Genomic DNA, 17,681 nt, shown 5'->3' on the forward strand with positions numbered 1-17,681 from the left:
CAAATGTGGGATATAAATATAGAATGTACATCTTTGATTCAATAAAATATCACATAAGCTTTATATCTATTTAAGAAAACAAACAAATTTGAAACATAGGATAGTGGAATGTTTCGCAACTCCATTGATATGCTCAAAAACAGAAAGACCAAAAAGCTGTTGGAAACATGATTTTAGGCCCACTGGTCAGCACGCCAAGCCCTAACACACACATACTTACATGACTAAAAATTAAAATGTAGCAATCATAAGGTAACTTTATTGTTACTGAAAAGTTTATATCTATGTTTTCTTGTCTCCCTTTCCCTTCCCATGCCATGTTTTGTCTCTGATTTTCACAGCTGGTGGTGCCAGATGATTCCCATGGCTTCCCATTTTAACCCTAGTTTCAAGGTAAAATTCTAATCTCCCATTTTATATATATATCGTGAATTTGATCATCTCCAACATGTACAAAGAAAAAAGAAAACCCAAGAATTTTTCAAGAGAGAAAAAGTATGGAGGAGAAGAAAGAAAATGTGAATACAGCTTTGTTTACAGCAGGAATAGCTGTTTTACTGGTATGTTTGAAACGTGCTCTACTGTTGTTTCTAGTTCAACAATGGCGAGCTTGGGTGTTTCTTGTGTTAAACCTTGTGCTTTTGGCTATTTTTTTCACTTCCATGACCCCAAATTCAAGTCAAATTAGTCAGCAAGAAATGAATAAAAATGAGGAAGAAATGAAGAAGAAAAGAGGAAATTTCAATGAAGCTGAAGCATGTACAGAAGATCATCAGGTCAGCAATTCAAAGCAAATAAGCAAAAGTGAAGAAGTTGAAGATCTAGTAGAGAAAGAAGTGGTGGTTGAAGAAGAAGAAGAAGAAGAAGAAGAAGAAGAAGAAGAAAACATTGAGGCATTAAAGCTGTCAAAGGAGGAATTGAATGAGAGAGTTGAAGCATTCATTGCCATGTTTAGACAGCAGTTAGCTTTAGATGCAAGAAAAGGAAGAAAACCAGCTGATTGCAGCAAGAAGAAACACACCAACCTTTCATCTGATAGAGTAAATCGTTTCGTTTTGAAAGTTGAGGGATAATTGAATTTGGGTCTAACTTAATTGATTTATTCAATCAATTTTAAGAGGTATTATTCAGTGAGTTTTTGGATTCCAATTTTAATATATATATATATACACACACTCAATTCTCTCCTTATAACCTCTTTTTGTATATAAAAAAAAATCTTCATGCTTACTTTAATTCCACGTTAAAATTTAAATTGTTGCTTGATTTACAAGGAACAAGAAGCTTATATGATGGCCAAAATACTACTAATGAACTCATCAAAATTTGCAAATTTTTTTGACACATTCTTTTCAAGGAAAAAGTAAAGTCAAAATTACAATATCAGGATAGAACAATTTTCACAAATTTAATTTATATTATGTTCCCTCTTTTCCATTAAATTGTGAAATAGCCACTCCTAAAATCTTAGTAATTTTGAGATGATATAGGCTGAGAAGACTGGTGGGCTATTTGGAGAAGGTTGGGGTCGATTCTTTTTTAGTCTTTTGCCTTTAATTAGCCCACCAATAAACCCAAGGCCGATTTTTGGAATTAGTAAGTTAACTAAGAAAGGCAAGCCCAAACTTTCACAAAAACTGAATTAATTGATCGAACTAATCTAATTTAATTAATCAATCGGTTATCTGATCTAATTCGGTTGGAGGTTAGTTAATGACTTTTTAGAAGTTTGGTTATCGATTAATTCAATTCGAAATCGGGTAACTAACCGAACTTAACAATTAATAATACAAATTATATGTAATTTTAATTCAGATAATTCAGTTAAATGAACATTATCAATTTGTTTTTTATATATTTTATACTTGTTTTAACCAAAAAAAATAAAAACATATAAATTTCGGTTAACCGACCGAATTAGCCAAAATATTTCGATTTGGTTAATTTTTTTTGAAAAAAAATTCAATTCGGTTAACCGTTAAAAAATTCAAAAGTTTAGTTAATTTGGTTAATACTAGTTCAGTTTGGTTAGCCGAATGGTTAACTATTTGAATACCCCTAACTTCAATTGGTGAAAATTAGTCTTATAGAACCTAGTTTGTCTTCGAAAGAATTTTTTGGTAGAATAAATTGCTTTTGTTCGTGGAGTTTAAAAATTTCACCAATAGGTTACTTTAGCTTAGAGAAACTTTTCGGGATATTTTTTTAATTTCGTTTGATGATTCAGGTTCAGGATTTATGATTACTCATTTCAACAATATTATCTTTAAAATTAAAATTTATGTTTTCTCATTGAGAATGTAATGTATCTTACCATTATAACCAACATTTGTTGATCTTTTCATAATTTTTTTCCTTTGTAGTGAGTCTTGAAAATTATATTTATATATAAATTAAGTTTTTTACAATAAAATTATATCTTAATTATTTTAACATTTTGTATTAATAATTTTATCAATCTAATAAAATAATAAAAGGAAGGAATCCATTTACACCACTTTAATTTTATACATTTTCATATATTTTTCTACAATTAATATTATTATGATCTAGCCGTCATATTTTAAATTTCATTCATTAAGATTATGAGTGCCAAGTTTAACGTAAATTAAAAATTTCTAACTATTTACTTTACCTTTAAAACTTTAAACTGTTCAAATATTAATCGTACAAAAATATATTAAATACAAGTAGATTTCTCTACAATAATAAATTTATTAATATAATAGATATGTAATAATGAGTTTTTTATTAAAATAATCCAAAAAAATAAAAAAATAGTATATCTTATTTTTTATTTACAAAAAATGGTACAAAAAAAAAAGAGAGAAGAAATATGGGTGATGGGCTTGCCACAGGCGGCACAAAAGGTGCTTATGGCAGAGGCGGCACTAACATGTTCATATTTTGGCTCTTTGTTCGTATTTTTTTCCCGGATTTTATTACTTTAAAAAATATACTATTTTCTAATTTTATTATTTTACATTATTTTAGTACATTATGTTTGAAATGTATTCATTTAGTGTGTTTTTATTGAAAGTAATAAAATTCGGAAAAAATACGAACAAAGGACGAAATAAGGAGTTTTTTAAAAAATTATTTAAAAACACACTAAATGAATACATTTCAAACATAATGTATTAAAGTAATGTAAAATAATAAAATTAGAAAATAGTCTATTTTAAAGTAATAAAATCCGGAGAAAAATACGAACAAAGGGCGAAATAAGGCTTTTTTAAAATTTATTTAAAAACACAGTAAATTAATACATTTCAAACATAATGTACTAAAAAATGTAAAATTAGAAAATTAGAAAATAGTATATTTTTAAAAGTAATAAAATCCAGGAAAAAATAGGAACAAAGGGTCAAAATAAGAGTTTTTATTTAAATTTATTTAAAAACACAGTAAATTAATACATTTCAAACATAATGTACTAAAATAATGTAAAATAATAAAATACGAAAATAATATATTTTATTGAAAGTAATAAAATCCGGGAAAAAATACGAACAAAGGGCGGAAATAAGGTTTTTTTAAAAATTTATTAAAAAAACACACTAAATGAATACATTTCAAACATAATGTACTAAAATAATGTAAAATAATAAAATTAGAAAATAGTAATTTTTTTAAAGAAAAAATACGAACAAAGAGCCAAAATACGAACATGTTAGTGCCGCCTGTGGCAGGCCCATCACCCATATTTCTGCTTTTTTTTTGTACCATTTTGGTAAATAAAAAAAATAAGATATACTATTTTGGTATTTTTTTTAATTTTTTTAGATTATTTTAGTAAAAAAACCCTGTAATAATAGAAAAGACATTTAGTTTGTTCACTACTAGTGGAAATAAAATGTTATTTTTAATTATTTTATTATTTTAATAAAAAAAATTGTACCATTTTAAACTCGTTTAAAGAAATTTTTTATAGAAAATAATTATTCTAATATTAAACTTAAAATGTCGATTGAGTTTTAGTTTAGTTAACATAAACATTGTTGCCAGTACAAGAGGGTGTGAGTTCGAGTGCACTAAAACACAGTATCCTCTTATTTAAGGGTTAGGAGTTACTATGGGTAGTTCTAGACATTGTATCAAAAAATAAACACTATAAATCGTGATACTGCACTCATATAATATATATAGAAAACCTAAAAATGTTTTACGTACACCTAAATAATGAGGGTTAAAAAAAAAAATCTTAATTCCAAATCAATCTCATTCTAATTTCATCCTTATAGTCTCTGTTTTCACACTAAAAGAAGATTATTTTGTCATCCCTAGATTGGTCCCAATGAATAAGGACAGGTAATGACTCATCCATCAAAATAATTAAAATGAGAAAGACATATATCTACAAAGAGCAGAATATATCATTTTCATCTTGTTAGAATGTAAGCACCTCATTAATGCCTCTTTGTCTCATCTCAATGGACAATATCCCTTCCCCCTCTCAATATTAATAAGCAGTAAAAGAAATTAAAAAAAAAAACATAATCTATAAAAATTTTCATCAATCCATAAAAAAAAACAAACTCTATGTAACAAAATACAATATATGTCATATTTTCTATTTTGAATATCAGTTATTTTTATTTTTGGTGGGTCTTTGTGAAAATTCATATGGATGGCATTGAATCCTAATAAGCAAAACAAAGTAAGATTGTTAGGTTAATTTCGAAATTACACACAAAAAAAAGTAGTCTCATAAACTTTATTGGTTTATTTTAAAATTTAGACTTGTGTTATGTTATTAATTATTATCAACCCACTGACCCGTTAGTTCGTCAGGTTTTGATTCATATTCTGTATAGATTTACACATGCGTAGTGCTCGCATATTTGTAGTGTGAGCGAGCCCAATATAAGGATGCGTAATACATAAAATGAGTTCACTTACACGTGGTGTGAAAACTGTGTATGCAAACTTACTTCGAGTATACGCGTGTTAACCCTAAAATAGGATACATGTCATCGTGTATGAAAACCTATTTAACATGTCACATATATGAATAGTGACCGTATTATATTAATATACAAAATTAATTCATATGAACGGACATATAGAAAAACTCTCAACAACTTCAAATTTATATATTAAAATATAGACATTTAAGTAAAAACATCTCAACATCCAAGAAATTAACTAGAAAAGTAGCTAAAATATGAAAGATTAATGTAAATAATTTCCAATGAAATATTTGATGGTTTTGTTGCTTGAATCTTTGTTTTCAAAATATTTTGACAAATATTTGTTTTTTTTGTTTATATTTGAATTTAGATATAAAATATAATTTTCCCAAAATACATGAATTATTTAAAACAATAAATTTATCTAGAATGCTGACATCAAATTTATAGTTGTATCTAACCTTTTAGACCTTATTCGAAAAACGGAACTTGATGGATACTAGCTATAAATTAAATTGAGTGAAAAGACTAATATCCAAAAAAAAAGGTAAATTACATTAGAGGTGGCCCAACTATGCTCAATTTTTTTAATTATCTAATAATTTTTTTAAAAATGGTCAATTAATTTTGTTTTTTTGAGTCCTTTGTTCGTTAAGTGTGGTTAAATTTTTAAAGAGAAAGTAAGGTGATAGCTTAAAATTGATATAATAATAAATTTAATATTTAATTTTTACCTGTTATATTAATTTAGTTATAATTTGAAAAAATTAACCCTCAACATTAATATATTATCTCTTCCTAATTTTAAAAGAATTTAAAAGTATATAGAAAATATAAATATTTTCTGAAAATCTAAATACTATAAATTGAAAAACAAAATAGATAAAAATTAAAAAAAACAATCTACTCCTAAACCCCAAAAATCTATGTTCTAATAATTATATTCTTCTTATTCATCTAGTTATTTTTGTTTCTTTAATTTAATTCTAATAAATTCTAAACCCCAAAACCTTCACCTTGACTAGTCCACCCATTGTCACAACTCTCAAAAATAGATTTGGATTTTTCTAAAATGAATAATAAAAACCCCACAAAATTTTAAACTCAAAAAATTGATTTAGAAATTTCTCTTTTTTCTTCTTCTAAGAATGTGAGTTTTCTTATTAGAACTTTGTTTGCCCCTCTTTCCTTCACCAAAGGTGACATTCGTGTTGATTTTGGACCCATCATCCTTGATCTCATCGATCAAGAGTCTAACCCCGAGCCTAAATCCAGGGGGAAAAATTTCTTCCCAGTAACGGTCAATTTTTGATAAAGTTGATGAATTCACTGAAAATCATGGTTTTTTAATTGAAAATGCAAATGGGTTTTCAAAGTCGAAAGTGAAAAGTAAAGATGCAGGGGTTATCGAGTTTAGGGAGGAAAAAAGAAATCGAGAATAATTTCGATGGGGGGAGAGAAAAGGAGGGAGTGTGACTAGATGTTGAGATTTTGAAGAAACAAATGGTGAAAAACTTGGTAAAGAAATCGAGTCGACTTTTAAAAGGAACTATAAAACGAAAAGTGATAAAGAAAAACAAAAGAATTGGGTGAGAAAAAACTAGATGATGGTGATTCATATGCCAAAGTTTTTTCTTTTTTTGAAAAACAGGAAACCAGTGGATATGAGAGTCAATCAGGATTTTTTTTGGGGTTTGGAACTAAATTAGATTTCTAAAAAGTTTTATATTTACAGATTTTAATATTTTTAAAAAATATATGTATGCTTTATATTTTAAAATTTTAAAATTATGATCAAATTGAAATAATATATAAATATTAAAAGTTAATTTTTAAAATAATAATTAAATTAAGACCAAATGTAAAATTCACCTTATCCTCCCGTTAAAAACTTATCTGTACTAAAAAGAAACAAACCCAATTAAAATGAGTGAATGAACAAAGTATAACCATATGTACAAAAAAAAAAGGAGCTGTAACCATGATTTTTATTTTTGTTGACAAGATGATGATATGATATCCAAAACAAACCACACAAGTGGAAGGTGTAGTCATAACTGATATGGGCCAATGCTGCTCTTTTGGACTGATTGTGATTGAGACTCGATTTTTGGTAGATTCAATAATCTATATATGTACGTATATGCATATTTTGTATTTTTTCCATATTAATTCTATAAATATAAGTACGACTCAATTTGTTAGCTAGGTTTTATCTTTTCCAGGAAAGATAGATTAAAATCTTAAATTTAAATATAACATAAAAATATTATTTGATATATTAAAGGTGAAATTTTTTAAATCTACAAGTGAAATTAAGAAACTGACACGTCTTATTTATTTAATTTTATTCATCTCTAATAGGATATAATATTTTATTTATTGTCATAGCGAGAATCATGATGTCTAATTTGTGGTTGGAGTCGGAACTGCAAAATTTTCCCATAAATTGACCATTGTAAAACCAAGATACCTAGAAACAAATAAATACATTCATTTATGGAAATCAATTATTGAATTTATATATATTCAGCTCTAGTTTAGTCATAAGAATAATTGGTCTGCACGAAAAGGAATGGATCTGATGAGAAATAGAAAAATATCTGAGAGAGGATATATAATGTTCAAGTTGAATAAATAAATGTAAAGAGAATCAACTCCTTAGTTTAATCAAAGTCAATTGTAAGAGTTGATGAAACATCATGCCATCTTTTTTTATGCTTTTTTTTTTCTTGAATTCATGGGGGTCAATCTTAAAAAATGAATAGCTAAGGGAAAACCAAGTTAAAAGAAGTTAAAGTCCTTCAAGATTACATTGCTTTAACATGATATGATACTTTTGCTTTAACATGAAAACTAAACAGTTTGATGTATTTTAGATTTAAGATTGTTGATACTAAGAAATGGTGTGGAAAAGATCATGATGACTGCGGGAGACAGTTAATCTTATTTGCGGAGAGTCTTACTCTATCAATGATCAGAAGTTGAGGTTTGAAGGAACGAAAGAGATGATGAGAGAGACAGGAGTTAAATGTGTTAAGTAAGAGAATGAGTGTTTCTACCCTTCCTGCCTGAGGTGAGAGAGGGCTTATATAGTTGGATATAATAGATCAATTGGCCCTTTCCAAGATCCTTGTTAAGTGAAACTATAATATCACTTAAGTTACAAGGTAAAGTATGTTAGTGACAAGTGATAGTCATCTTCTTTGAACGATTTATTTATCAAAAATAGTTAATTTACGTGTTTCTGAAACTTTAATATAATAATGTTTGTAGTCAACATAGACTAACAGAGCCAATGCCTAGTAGAATGACGGAGGTAGTACAATTAATGACTGAACTCCTATTTATAAAAAAAATATCAAAAGTTTAGTTTAAATAATTTATTCAAGGCAAACATAAATTAAACTAAAATGACTTGAGAAAGAATAATGTGCATTGAGTACTTAGTTCCATTTTAGTAAAATCTTTACGAAACCAGGTTTCATTTTTCTTGAGATTTTGAAAATGTTTAAAGAAAATACTACACTAAGATAAATTAATATAATTCGACATGAATATGTCAACAAATCATAGATATAATATGAATTATTAACATATATAATATTAACCCTTAAACATAATTATAAAAAGAAACCAACCAAATATATTAATAATATAAAATTTGAGTTGGACATGAAATAAACTTGTCACGTTACAAATACACAAGACATACGTGACCAGCACTACCACCTAATAGCTCTAATAATCAAACAAAAAAATTTTCTTGATAGAACATTGTGAGGTCCAATTTTTTTTCATTTCATTTCATTTTATTTTTTTGGTTCCTTGAGATTTAGGAAATTCAATCATATGCCCAAGATATAAGATGAAGGTTCTCATCATCCTTCAAAGCCTTGACTTTTCATTGTAACTGTTTTTCCCAGTCTCCCTCTCTCATATACTTCAATCTCTTGGGATTATCAAATAAAACTAAATGCCTAAACTTCGGGGTTTTGTCTCATTGTTTTAAACTGTTTTTTTCAAGCTCATCTATTAGGTTTACCAGGCGATGAACACTAAGACATTCAACAGGGAAAACTATATTTCTTTGGTTTTATCATAGATTGAGATCGGTGAAATCAGGAAGAAAGCAACAGAAGTTGGACTAAGTTTATTACAATCCTCCTTGTTTTATGGAAAAAGAAATTTGGTATGGACTTGTTTTCCATTAGGAGTTACAATGAATGACAAGAACCCAAAGTCAAGCTCTGGGAAATTTAGGAAATGGCTCAAAAGGAAGCACAAAAAGAAACAACCTGATCCTTATTACTTACAGGATGAACTTTCAGGTTACTTTTATGCTTGTTTTAGTTTTTTTTTTGAGTTTTTCTTTTTTCTTTTTTTTTTTTCACCATTGGATATGTTTCTTGCAGATGGAGATGATTTCATGGAAGACATTTATGTTAGTTCGTTAGAGATAGATCCATGCACTTCAACTAATGAGTTAAGGTGAGTTTTAAAGGCTTAAACAATAAAGGAAAAAAAAAAGGGGGTTAAAGTTCAATTTAGCTAACCTTTCCTCCATGGCTCAGGATTTTTGTAGGAACTTGGAATGTTGCTGGAAGAGCTCCTGTAGGAAGTTTAGCTGTTGATTTAGAAGAATGGCTGAAACCCCAGGATGCTGTTGATATCTATGTTCTCGGGTATGAAATAATTCCAAAAATTATGTAATGCTGTTTAATCTCTGCTATCATGCAATGAACAGAGTAAATTGTTGAACTGACATTACAAAAGTTTCAACCTGTAGATTTCAAGAGATTGTACCCTTGAAAACTCGAACGGTGATAGGGGCAGAAGATCCAAGAAAAGCAACAAATTGGAACCTGCTAATAGGAAAAGCACTAAACGAAAGTTCTGGTTGCCCTTGGTTGACTCCCATGTTGAATCCAATCTCAAGTGACAGCTACCATTATGTAAGAAATCCTGGTTTAGAAAAAAGAGCTAGTTTTAGTGCAATTTGTGACAATACGCGGATGAGAGGTAAGCCAATAACTCAACATCGACATCATCAGCAAGCAGTCATTGGAGGCAGCAAATACAAGCTAATGGCAAGCAAGAAAATGGTTGGTGTTTTCATAAGTGTATGGATGAAGGAGGAGTTGGTGACGAAATACAGTGTTTCAAATGTGAAAGTTAGTTCAGTCGCTTGTGGGATCATGGGTTATTTGGGAAACAAAGGTTCAGTTTCAGTTAGTATGTCAATTGAAAGGACCAGCTTCTGCTTCATTGCTGCTCATTTGGCTTCTGGAGAGAAACAAGGTGATGAAGGCCGAAGGAATCATCAAGTTTCAGAGATTTTTAAGCGAACAAGCTTTCCTCGATCAGCCAAAGATGAACACAATCTTCATCCTCTCACCATCTTAGGACATGAGTAAGTAATTCCTCTTCAAAATTGAACATATTTGTAGGCAGAATGTGACATCTAAATCGTCTAGCACTCACAACCACCTTGAATTCCAAACAAAAAAGTATTATCCAGTCGCAACAATTGAACATTAATGTTCGAAGTATCATTAGGATAGGAATAACCGAAATCTATGCAAATTAGTTGTATTAACAATCCAAATTCATGAAATAAAACCTTCATCATTTTTATGGAACAGTCGGATATTCTGGTTTGGGGATCTCAACTATAGGTTATACAACTTGGAAGACAATTTAGCTAGGCATTTGATACAGAAGAAAGACTGGAAAGCACTGCAAGAGTTCGATCAGCTTCGAAGGGAACAAGAAGATGGAGGAGTGTTCCAAGGTTGGAGAGAGGGTAACATTGAATTTGCACCAACTTATAAATACTCTTCATCAAATTGTAATCGATACTCAGGTGGCGTTCCCAGTAGATCAGGAGAGAAACAAAGGACTCCAGCATGGTATATTGTGCAACCAACTAATTTTCACAGAATCAAACTCCTTAAACACAGATCTGATTCTATGAGCATGATGCATGTGTCTTGTCACAGGTGTGATAGAATTCTGTGGTATGGAAAAGGAGTGAAACTTTTATCCTACTTGCGAAGTGAAATTAAGTTTTCCGATCATCGGCCGGTCTCTGCCCTATTCTCAACTCAGATAGAAGTCAACAAGTCTAGCAATCCAAGAATTTTTTCCAAGGATACCATTGTTCCAAACATTATGCCTCCAGAACAGATTGTAAGTTCGCTCATTCTAATTACTATAGCCTAACTTTAGCATGTTTTTCCTAAAGTCTGTATATAAGCATATGATGATAGATCTTTCCGTTACAGGGGACAAGCGGAAACTATGAAGAGGGTAAAGCTACGTTGCTATCTTTGATTGTAAAGGATACAGAAGCATCTTCAATACACACGCAAAAGCTGTAGATAAACCTTATGAAAATGGATTCAGCTAATTTATTTAACAGCGGGGCCGGCTGTAAGAAGGCATTATTATTTTACAATCTTCTTTCTTCTCCTTTCCCTCTTGTTTCTTTGGACAGAGTTCCATGACTGGTTATGAGTTAGATCCACAGATGAAAACTAGTTTCTATAATTCAATAAGTGAAAGTAATATTTATCAAGACTATAACAGTGAGCAAGAACAGAGATACATAAAACCTCTTTTACAGTATGGTAAGAGATTTGTAAAAGAGAGCAGTAAAGGCTCGAGCATTAGAAATCATTTCAATTTTTTTCAATAAGAAGCTAATATATATATATATATATATATATGAAATTTTGCTGTAAAAATCCATTCAGATAATGACATTCTTTTGCACCTTGAGCATTAATGAACAAAGATACTAGGTATTTATATATACCTTATCTTTAGGGCACTAATTATGGCCATACCATAGAATCAACTTTCATAAATGTATAGCCCCAAAAGTTCTCATGCAATTTATATTTAAGGACGTCAATACCATTACAGAAATGTTAGTACGTAAAAGACTTGCAAAAGATGAATTCCCATAATCCATTCATCAAGAAATTAGACCATAACTATTTCAATTTGGATAACGCTCTCTCTAAAACACCAAGGATTGAAGAATTTACAACAAACCTAATCTTAAAATTGAACTCAACCATTTGGAAAATAAACTAATCTCTGCATAAATTAAAAAGACATAGGTGATGTTTTTATCTTATTTTTGCTTCTTTAATCGTCAAATAATCCATGCAAAAGTTTTAAATATATGTTTAATTACAAAAACAAAAAGTAATCCTTGATTCATTCAGATACGCAAATAATAGAACCAGTGCCGTTTTAGTACCTTAAACTCCTTCATCAGATCCAGCGGTGGATATTTCATCTTGAATCAGAGCAATTCTGGCCTGCGAACAATAGAACAATTATTAAAAATATATGCAAAAAAAAAAAGATTTAATTTTAAAACAAATTAGTGAAAATTTTAAAATAAATCTCCCTTTGTTTTCTACAGAGAATAAATGTAGAGAAGCAAAAAAAGAAGACGGAAAAACTGCTTTGCTGAAATTCTAATCCAGTTCTCTTTCATGTTAACAGGATTTAAAAAAAAAATTCAAAAAAATTATTGATATTTCTGGATTTAAAATATTTAAATAATTTTATTTACCTTTCGCTATTATTGTTTTATCTTATCTTTTAATTATATTTTAAATTTCTTCTTTTGATCTTATATAAGTTTCCATCCATAAATCAGTGAGCTATTTCGTAAGTTTCCTATCACTTCAATTACAACATTTTCTCAAGAAAAAAAAAGATATATGCAACTGTAAAGAGATTATATTACCTCCTCTGGATTTATCTGAAGCAAGCCGAGGTAAAGAAAAGGGAGATTTTGTGGTAGATCTGTTCCCGCCATATTGGCTTTCACTTCCTGTTTTTTACTAAAGAAAATTCAAATTTGAACAAACGAAACGAAGAGTTTTTTGAAAATTAAGATCGTGGTGTGCATCTCTTACGCCTAAGTTGGGAGAAAATTATACTTAGCCCAGTGTAGAAGGTTGGGCCTAAGCCTTAAATCCATTGTATTTTTTTAAGAAAAATCAGTTGTATACTTTAATATAGAAATGTTTATGGGTCGAAATAAGATTCAAAAAAATTTTAAGTTGAAGTTCATTTTTATGTCGGTTTATTCAAAAAAATTGGTTTCATTATTTAAAAATTCATAAAATATTTAAAATATATTTTTAGATATGTTATATATTTTTTTATTATTTAAATGAAATTCAGAATGTGTAATTTTTTTATTATTATCTAAACTCAGTTTAAATCATGTCGAGCCTATTAAGCCGAGTAGACTACTTGGTTTTTGAATATATCTACTCAGTTGAAACTAGTGGATGCCATTGTTGTAAGTGTTCATGTAAGGTCAAATTTCAGCTTGAATAAACATTTTTCTCTATCAAAACCTATTTATTTTTTTAAATTGTATTAAAAATAATTTATATTTGTTTTGTAAATTGTCCAAAACTTTCATAACATTTCCTATAAATAATACATTTTTTGTCATAACTTTAAAATAATCATTTTTATAAATAAGTTATGATAAAAAAACTTTAACTTTTTATGAATAAGTATATTTTTTATAATATATAGTATAGACACATATATAAATTATGTCCATACCGCCATAACTTTTATAAATAAATATATTATAACACTTTTATAACATGCAAATTATTTTTAATAAGTTTTATAGCTATAACTTTAGAATTTTTTAAGATTTAAATAATCTAATTTTTGTTATAACTTTATAAAATACACAATTTATTTTTAAAACTTAATTTTTAGGACTTATAATATAAAATTTCTTGGCCATAACCATTTAAAACACTCATGAGTGCTCTTGCTTATAATATAATTTTTATAACTTGTATAAAAATAATTTTTTAAAAAAATTGGATAATTTGGATGTAATTACCTGCGCAATTACTTTAATTCTCACCCTCCCCTAAGAATTGGAAAGTGTAGTTGGAGTGCTTCAATTGACCCCATTTAGACCTGATCATGGGCAGGGCCGGTACAAAATTTTAAACCTGTTTTCTAGGTCTGGGGCTCAGCCCAAAAAATGAGTCTAAAATTCTATCCAAGCCCGACCCATATTAAAAATGTTAAACCCGAGCTTAACTTGGCCCACCCGTATTAATTTTTTTTATATTTTATATAAAATAAATTTAAAAAATATAATACATCAAAAAACATTAAAATAAATGTTTCCCTACAAATTGAAAATACATTAAAAAATCTTTATACTTAAATAATACTAAGATAGTTGCAACTTAGCAAGAAAATGCCAATAAATTTCCCAAAAATGCCTTTTTTAAAAAGAAATTACTAGATTAGGCTGTATTTTCTAAAAATTATGGGACTAGGCCGAAATAACGAAAATGCTTCCACTTGGAAGAATTTTCAGCGTATTGGCAGAAAGCATTTCCAACTGGAAGCTCTTTCTACCACTTCAGCTAAAATAACTTCCAGCTGGAAGCTCTTTCTGCTATATTAGTTGAAAAAGCTTTCAGCTGGAAGCGTTTTCTACTGATGTGGCCGAAAGTACTTCCAACTGAAAGCGTTTTTTTGTCAATACGCTGAATACACTTGGAAAGTGGAAGCATTTTCGTTATTTCAGCCTAGTCCCGTAATTTTTTTAAAAAATAGCCTACTCCAATAATTTAAAAAAAACGACATTTTTCAGAAATTCACCCAGCAAATGCCTCTTAAATTGTAGCAAAATTAATAATAAAACGAGAACAATAAAACAGTAGCAATATAATAGCGAAATGATAGCAAAACAATTGATTAGAGTTCGGCCAGGCCTAGTCAAAAAAATCTTATCCGAGGCACGACCCGTCTAGAAAATAGGCCTTATTTTTTGTCCAAACTCATTTTTCGAGTATATATTTTTACCCAAACCCTCTCATTTTTCAGGCAATCCTTCAGGCCTAAGCGAGCAGCCCGACTTATAGTCAGGTCTACACTCAATTCAGTGAGACCCACTAATTATAATGATTATCCAAACATATCACCCTTGTCTAATTACAAACAATTATACCCAAATCTAATTACTAAATAACTTTTCAAACACTACCTTAATAAATTCATTTAAGCGTATAATGAGAGAAGTTTAGAGAAATTATTTTCTTTTTAATTATTGATTTCTTGAAAGTAAAACGAGAAATTTTTTTAGTGTTAAATTAAAAGTAAAACAAAATGAGCTTTACTCTAACATTTTATAGTAATAAATTAAATAAAATATAAATTCATAGCACTTTTCCATTGCATTAATTCCTTGGTTATTCTTTCAAGAAAAATTCCTTGGTTGTAAGCCTGGAAAATCATGCTCTCACTATCTGCTTACTCCAGTGGCCGGGGAATACGTCATCGTCCATGGTTAGAAGGGTGATAAAGAAAGTTCACTTAAGAGAAGCAAACCTACACGATGATAGGGATATTATCCTAGAGCCACCATCCAATAAGAACATGTCTTTCAAGGAAACTTTGTTGTAGGCAATGAAGGGAGTTTAGGAATCAAACAAGACTTTTGTTGCGAGATGACCATTCATGTAAAGTTGACAAACACTTCAATTTTGGTGAATTAAAAAATATGAATAGGATTTAAAGAGATTGCTTGCAAGTCAAGTTAAACAAAATATATTTTCTTTCTAGAAGATTTAATATTTATTAGTATAATATATTTAGCATTTATATTTGACATTTATTAGTATAAAAATCTTTTTTATTTCTTTCCATATTTAGGAGTTTTTTTTATTATAAATACCCTTATTACATTATTCAAAATAAATGAGTGAAAAATAATAAAAACCTTAACAGAAAATTTTGTTGTTAAATTTTGAGGTTCTTCTCTGCAATTGTTTCTTTCTTAGTATCAAAATTCCAACAAATGGTATTAGATTTGTCTTCTTACGGGTCGTTACTGTTCTTTTTGAGTTATACATGGCTTCTGCAAGCTTCTGACCACTTCCACTATTCATTTTCAATGGAAAAAACTATCATATATGGGTTGTTAAGAGGAAGACCTACCTACAAGCTTATGACTTGTGGGAGGTTTTGAATATTAATGTCGAGCTAGCACCATTGGGGGACAATGCTACAGTCGCTCAAATCAAACACCATAGTGACAAGCGAACTAAAAGATACAAGGTAATATCCTGTATTCAGAATGGTGTCTCATATGTCATATTCACACGCATTAGTCTTAGAAGAGATTTTGAGAATTTAAAGATGAAGGAGACTGAAATAGTAAAGAAATACGTAGGCAGAATTATGGCGGTAGTGAATAACATCAGGTTACTTGGGGAACAGTTCGCAGATAGCAGGGTCATTAAGAAGGATATAATAACACTTTTTGAGAGGTATGAATCTAAGATTTCCTCACTCGAAGACTCAAGGGATCTCTCAGTAATCTCTTTTTCAAAATTAATAAATGCTCTGTATGTTCAAGAGCAAAGAAGAGCATCAAGGCATTGGAAGCACGAAGAAGAAGAAATAAGGCTTTGGGAGCACGTAGAAGAAGAAACATTGCGAGCCTTGAGTATTGATAATGCAAACCCCCAGAAACATAAGGGTAAGAAAGGTTGGACAGAGAAGAAAGAGGATAGATGGAGAGATGGTGGCAAGGAAGAAAACCCACCATGCTTTCATTACAAAAAGACAAATCACTTGGAAAGGTATTACTAGTTCAAGCTAGAGATATTCAATGTAGAAGCTGTAAACAATTTGGCCACATGGAGAAAGTATGCACGAACAAAGGATGAACCCTCAACAGAATGTGCAAGCTCAGTTAACTGAGGGAGATCACATTCAGGAGGAGCATGTGTTCACAGCCACAAGTTCTGTATCAAAAAATAGAGTCGCGAAAGGTTGGTTGATTGATAGTGGAAGCACCAACCACATGACATCAGATGAAAGTATATTTAGGAAGATTGACAGAAGATGCAATCTTAAGGTGATGATTGGTAATGGCAAACTCTTAAAAGCTAAGGGAAAAGGGGATGTGTTGATCAACACTCCAACAGGTACTAAAGTAATTATAGATGTGCTTTTAGTTCCTGAAATAGATCATAATCTCCTTAGCATTGGTCAATTGATGGAGAAGAAATACATAGTTGTTTTCAAAGATAAATGCTGCACTATATTTGATTCATTGGGATAGGAAGTGGTCATAGTTTCAATGAATAATACCAGTTCAATGGATAAATCATATAGTTGGCATAAAAGGCAAGGACATGTGAACTATAATTCCCTTAGTCAGGTGTGCAAATAAAAATTGGTTGGGAAGATGACTAAAGTTGAAGATAAAGATAAAGATAAAGATAAAAGTTTTGATGATCTTCCTGTTAAAAGTATCAGGCCTATTGTTGAAACTTATCACAGATGTGATTTAGTAGTATTGAAGCATGCAATTTTTGAATAAGTTGTACAAGAAAACAATATTGGAGTTTGCTGCAAGATGGTCAAGAAAAAGTGTTACAAATTAGCCACTTATGCAGTAGCAAGTAGTAGGATGAAGTGTGAGTTTGCAAGCTCACCAAAATGCAAGTTGCGAACTCAAAAAAAGTACGAGTTGACAAATGTGTAAACTATGAAAAGTGCAAGCTGCAAGCTGAATCAAGTGCGAGCTGTGCAAAGTACAAAATGCAAACTGAATGAAATACGTGCTACAAAAGTGCGAGGACGCCATAATACGAGCTCATTAAACTAGAAGCTTGTGAACAAGGCAAGATGCAAACTTGCAAACATTATAACCAAACCACTTAGGAAGATGAG

The 17,681-nt window shown here is 29.8% G+C and overlaps 2 protein-coding genes and 1 long non-coding RNA gene across 4 annotated transcripts; 2 read left to right on the forward strand and 1 right to left on the reverse strand.

Annotated features, from left to right (window-relative positions):
* The first annotated feature begins 315 nt into the window (after window positions 1-315).
* On the forward strand, window positions 316-1,194 carry LOC105798280 (helicase SWR1). The gene has a single exon (XM_012628287.2). The coding sequence runs from the start codon at window positions 498-500 to the stop codon at window positions 1,071-1,073; it is 576 nt and encodes a 191-aa protein (XP_012483741.1). The 5' UTR covers window positions 316-497; the 3' UTR covers window positions 1,074-1,194.
* A 7,536-nt stretch (window positions 1,195-8,730) lies between these two features.
* On the forward strand, window positions 8,731-11,501 carry LOC105798279 (type IV inositol polyphosphate 5-phosphatase 7). Of its 2 annotated transcripts, none has more exons than XM_012628285.2 (7): window positions 8,731-9,244; window positions 9,329-9,404; window positions 9,488-9,598; window positions 9,703-10,326; window positions 10,559-10,825; window positions 10,916-11,105; window positions 11,186-11,501. In XM_012628285.2, exons 1-7 carry the CDS (start codon window positions 9,136-9,138, stop codon window positions 11,294-11,296), a joined length of 1,488 nt encoding a protein of 495 aa, XP_012483739.1. In that variant the 5' UTR covers window positions 8,731-9,135; the 3' UTR covers window positions 11,297-11,501. The 2 variants fall into 2 exon arrangements, with proteins under 2 accessions (XP_012483739.1, XP_012483740.1); XM_012628286.2 differs by having other exon boundaries at window positions 8,737-9,244; window positions 11,201-11,501.
* A 508-nt stretch (window positions 11,502-12,009) lies between these two features.
* LOC105798281 (uncharacterized) lies at window positions 12,010-12,841 on the reverse strand. Its single transcript, XR_001134995.2, has 2 exons — window positions 12,685-12,841; window positions 12,010-12,247 (listed from the first exon to the last, which is right to left on the reverse strand). It is a non-coding gene; the product is annotated as an uncharacterized LOC105798281 (long non-coding RNA).
* Between the last annotated feature and the right edge of the window lie 4,840 nt (window positions 12,842-17,681).

This window comes from Gossypium raimondii, chromosome 9, assembly GCF_025698545.1.
Source record: "Gossypium raimondii isolate GPD5lz chromosome 9, ASM2569854v1, whole genome shotgun sequence".
NCBI lineage: Eukaryota > Viridiplantae > Streptophyta > Magnoliopsida > Malvales > Malvaceae > Gossypium > Gossypium raimondii.

Bases quoted from the DNA above. Each gene is read 5' to 3' on its own strand.
- LOC105798279 (XM_012628285.2), top strand. From the start codon at position 9,136: ATGAATGACAAGAACCCAAAGTCAAGCTCTGGGAAATTTAGGAAATGG. The intron at 10,327-10,558 runs GTAAGTAATTCC...TTTATGGAACAG, and splicing joins CTCACCATCTTAGGACATGA to TCGGATATTCTGGTTTGGGG. The intron at 11,106-11,185 runs GTAAGTTCGCTC...ATATGATGATAG, and splicing joins TTATGCCTCCAGAACAGATT to ATCTTTCCGTTACAGGGGAC.
- LOC105798280 (XM_012628287.2), top strand. From the start codon at position 498: ATGGAGGAGAAGAAAGAAAATGTGAATACAGCTTTGTTTACAGCAGGA.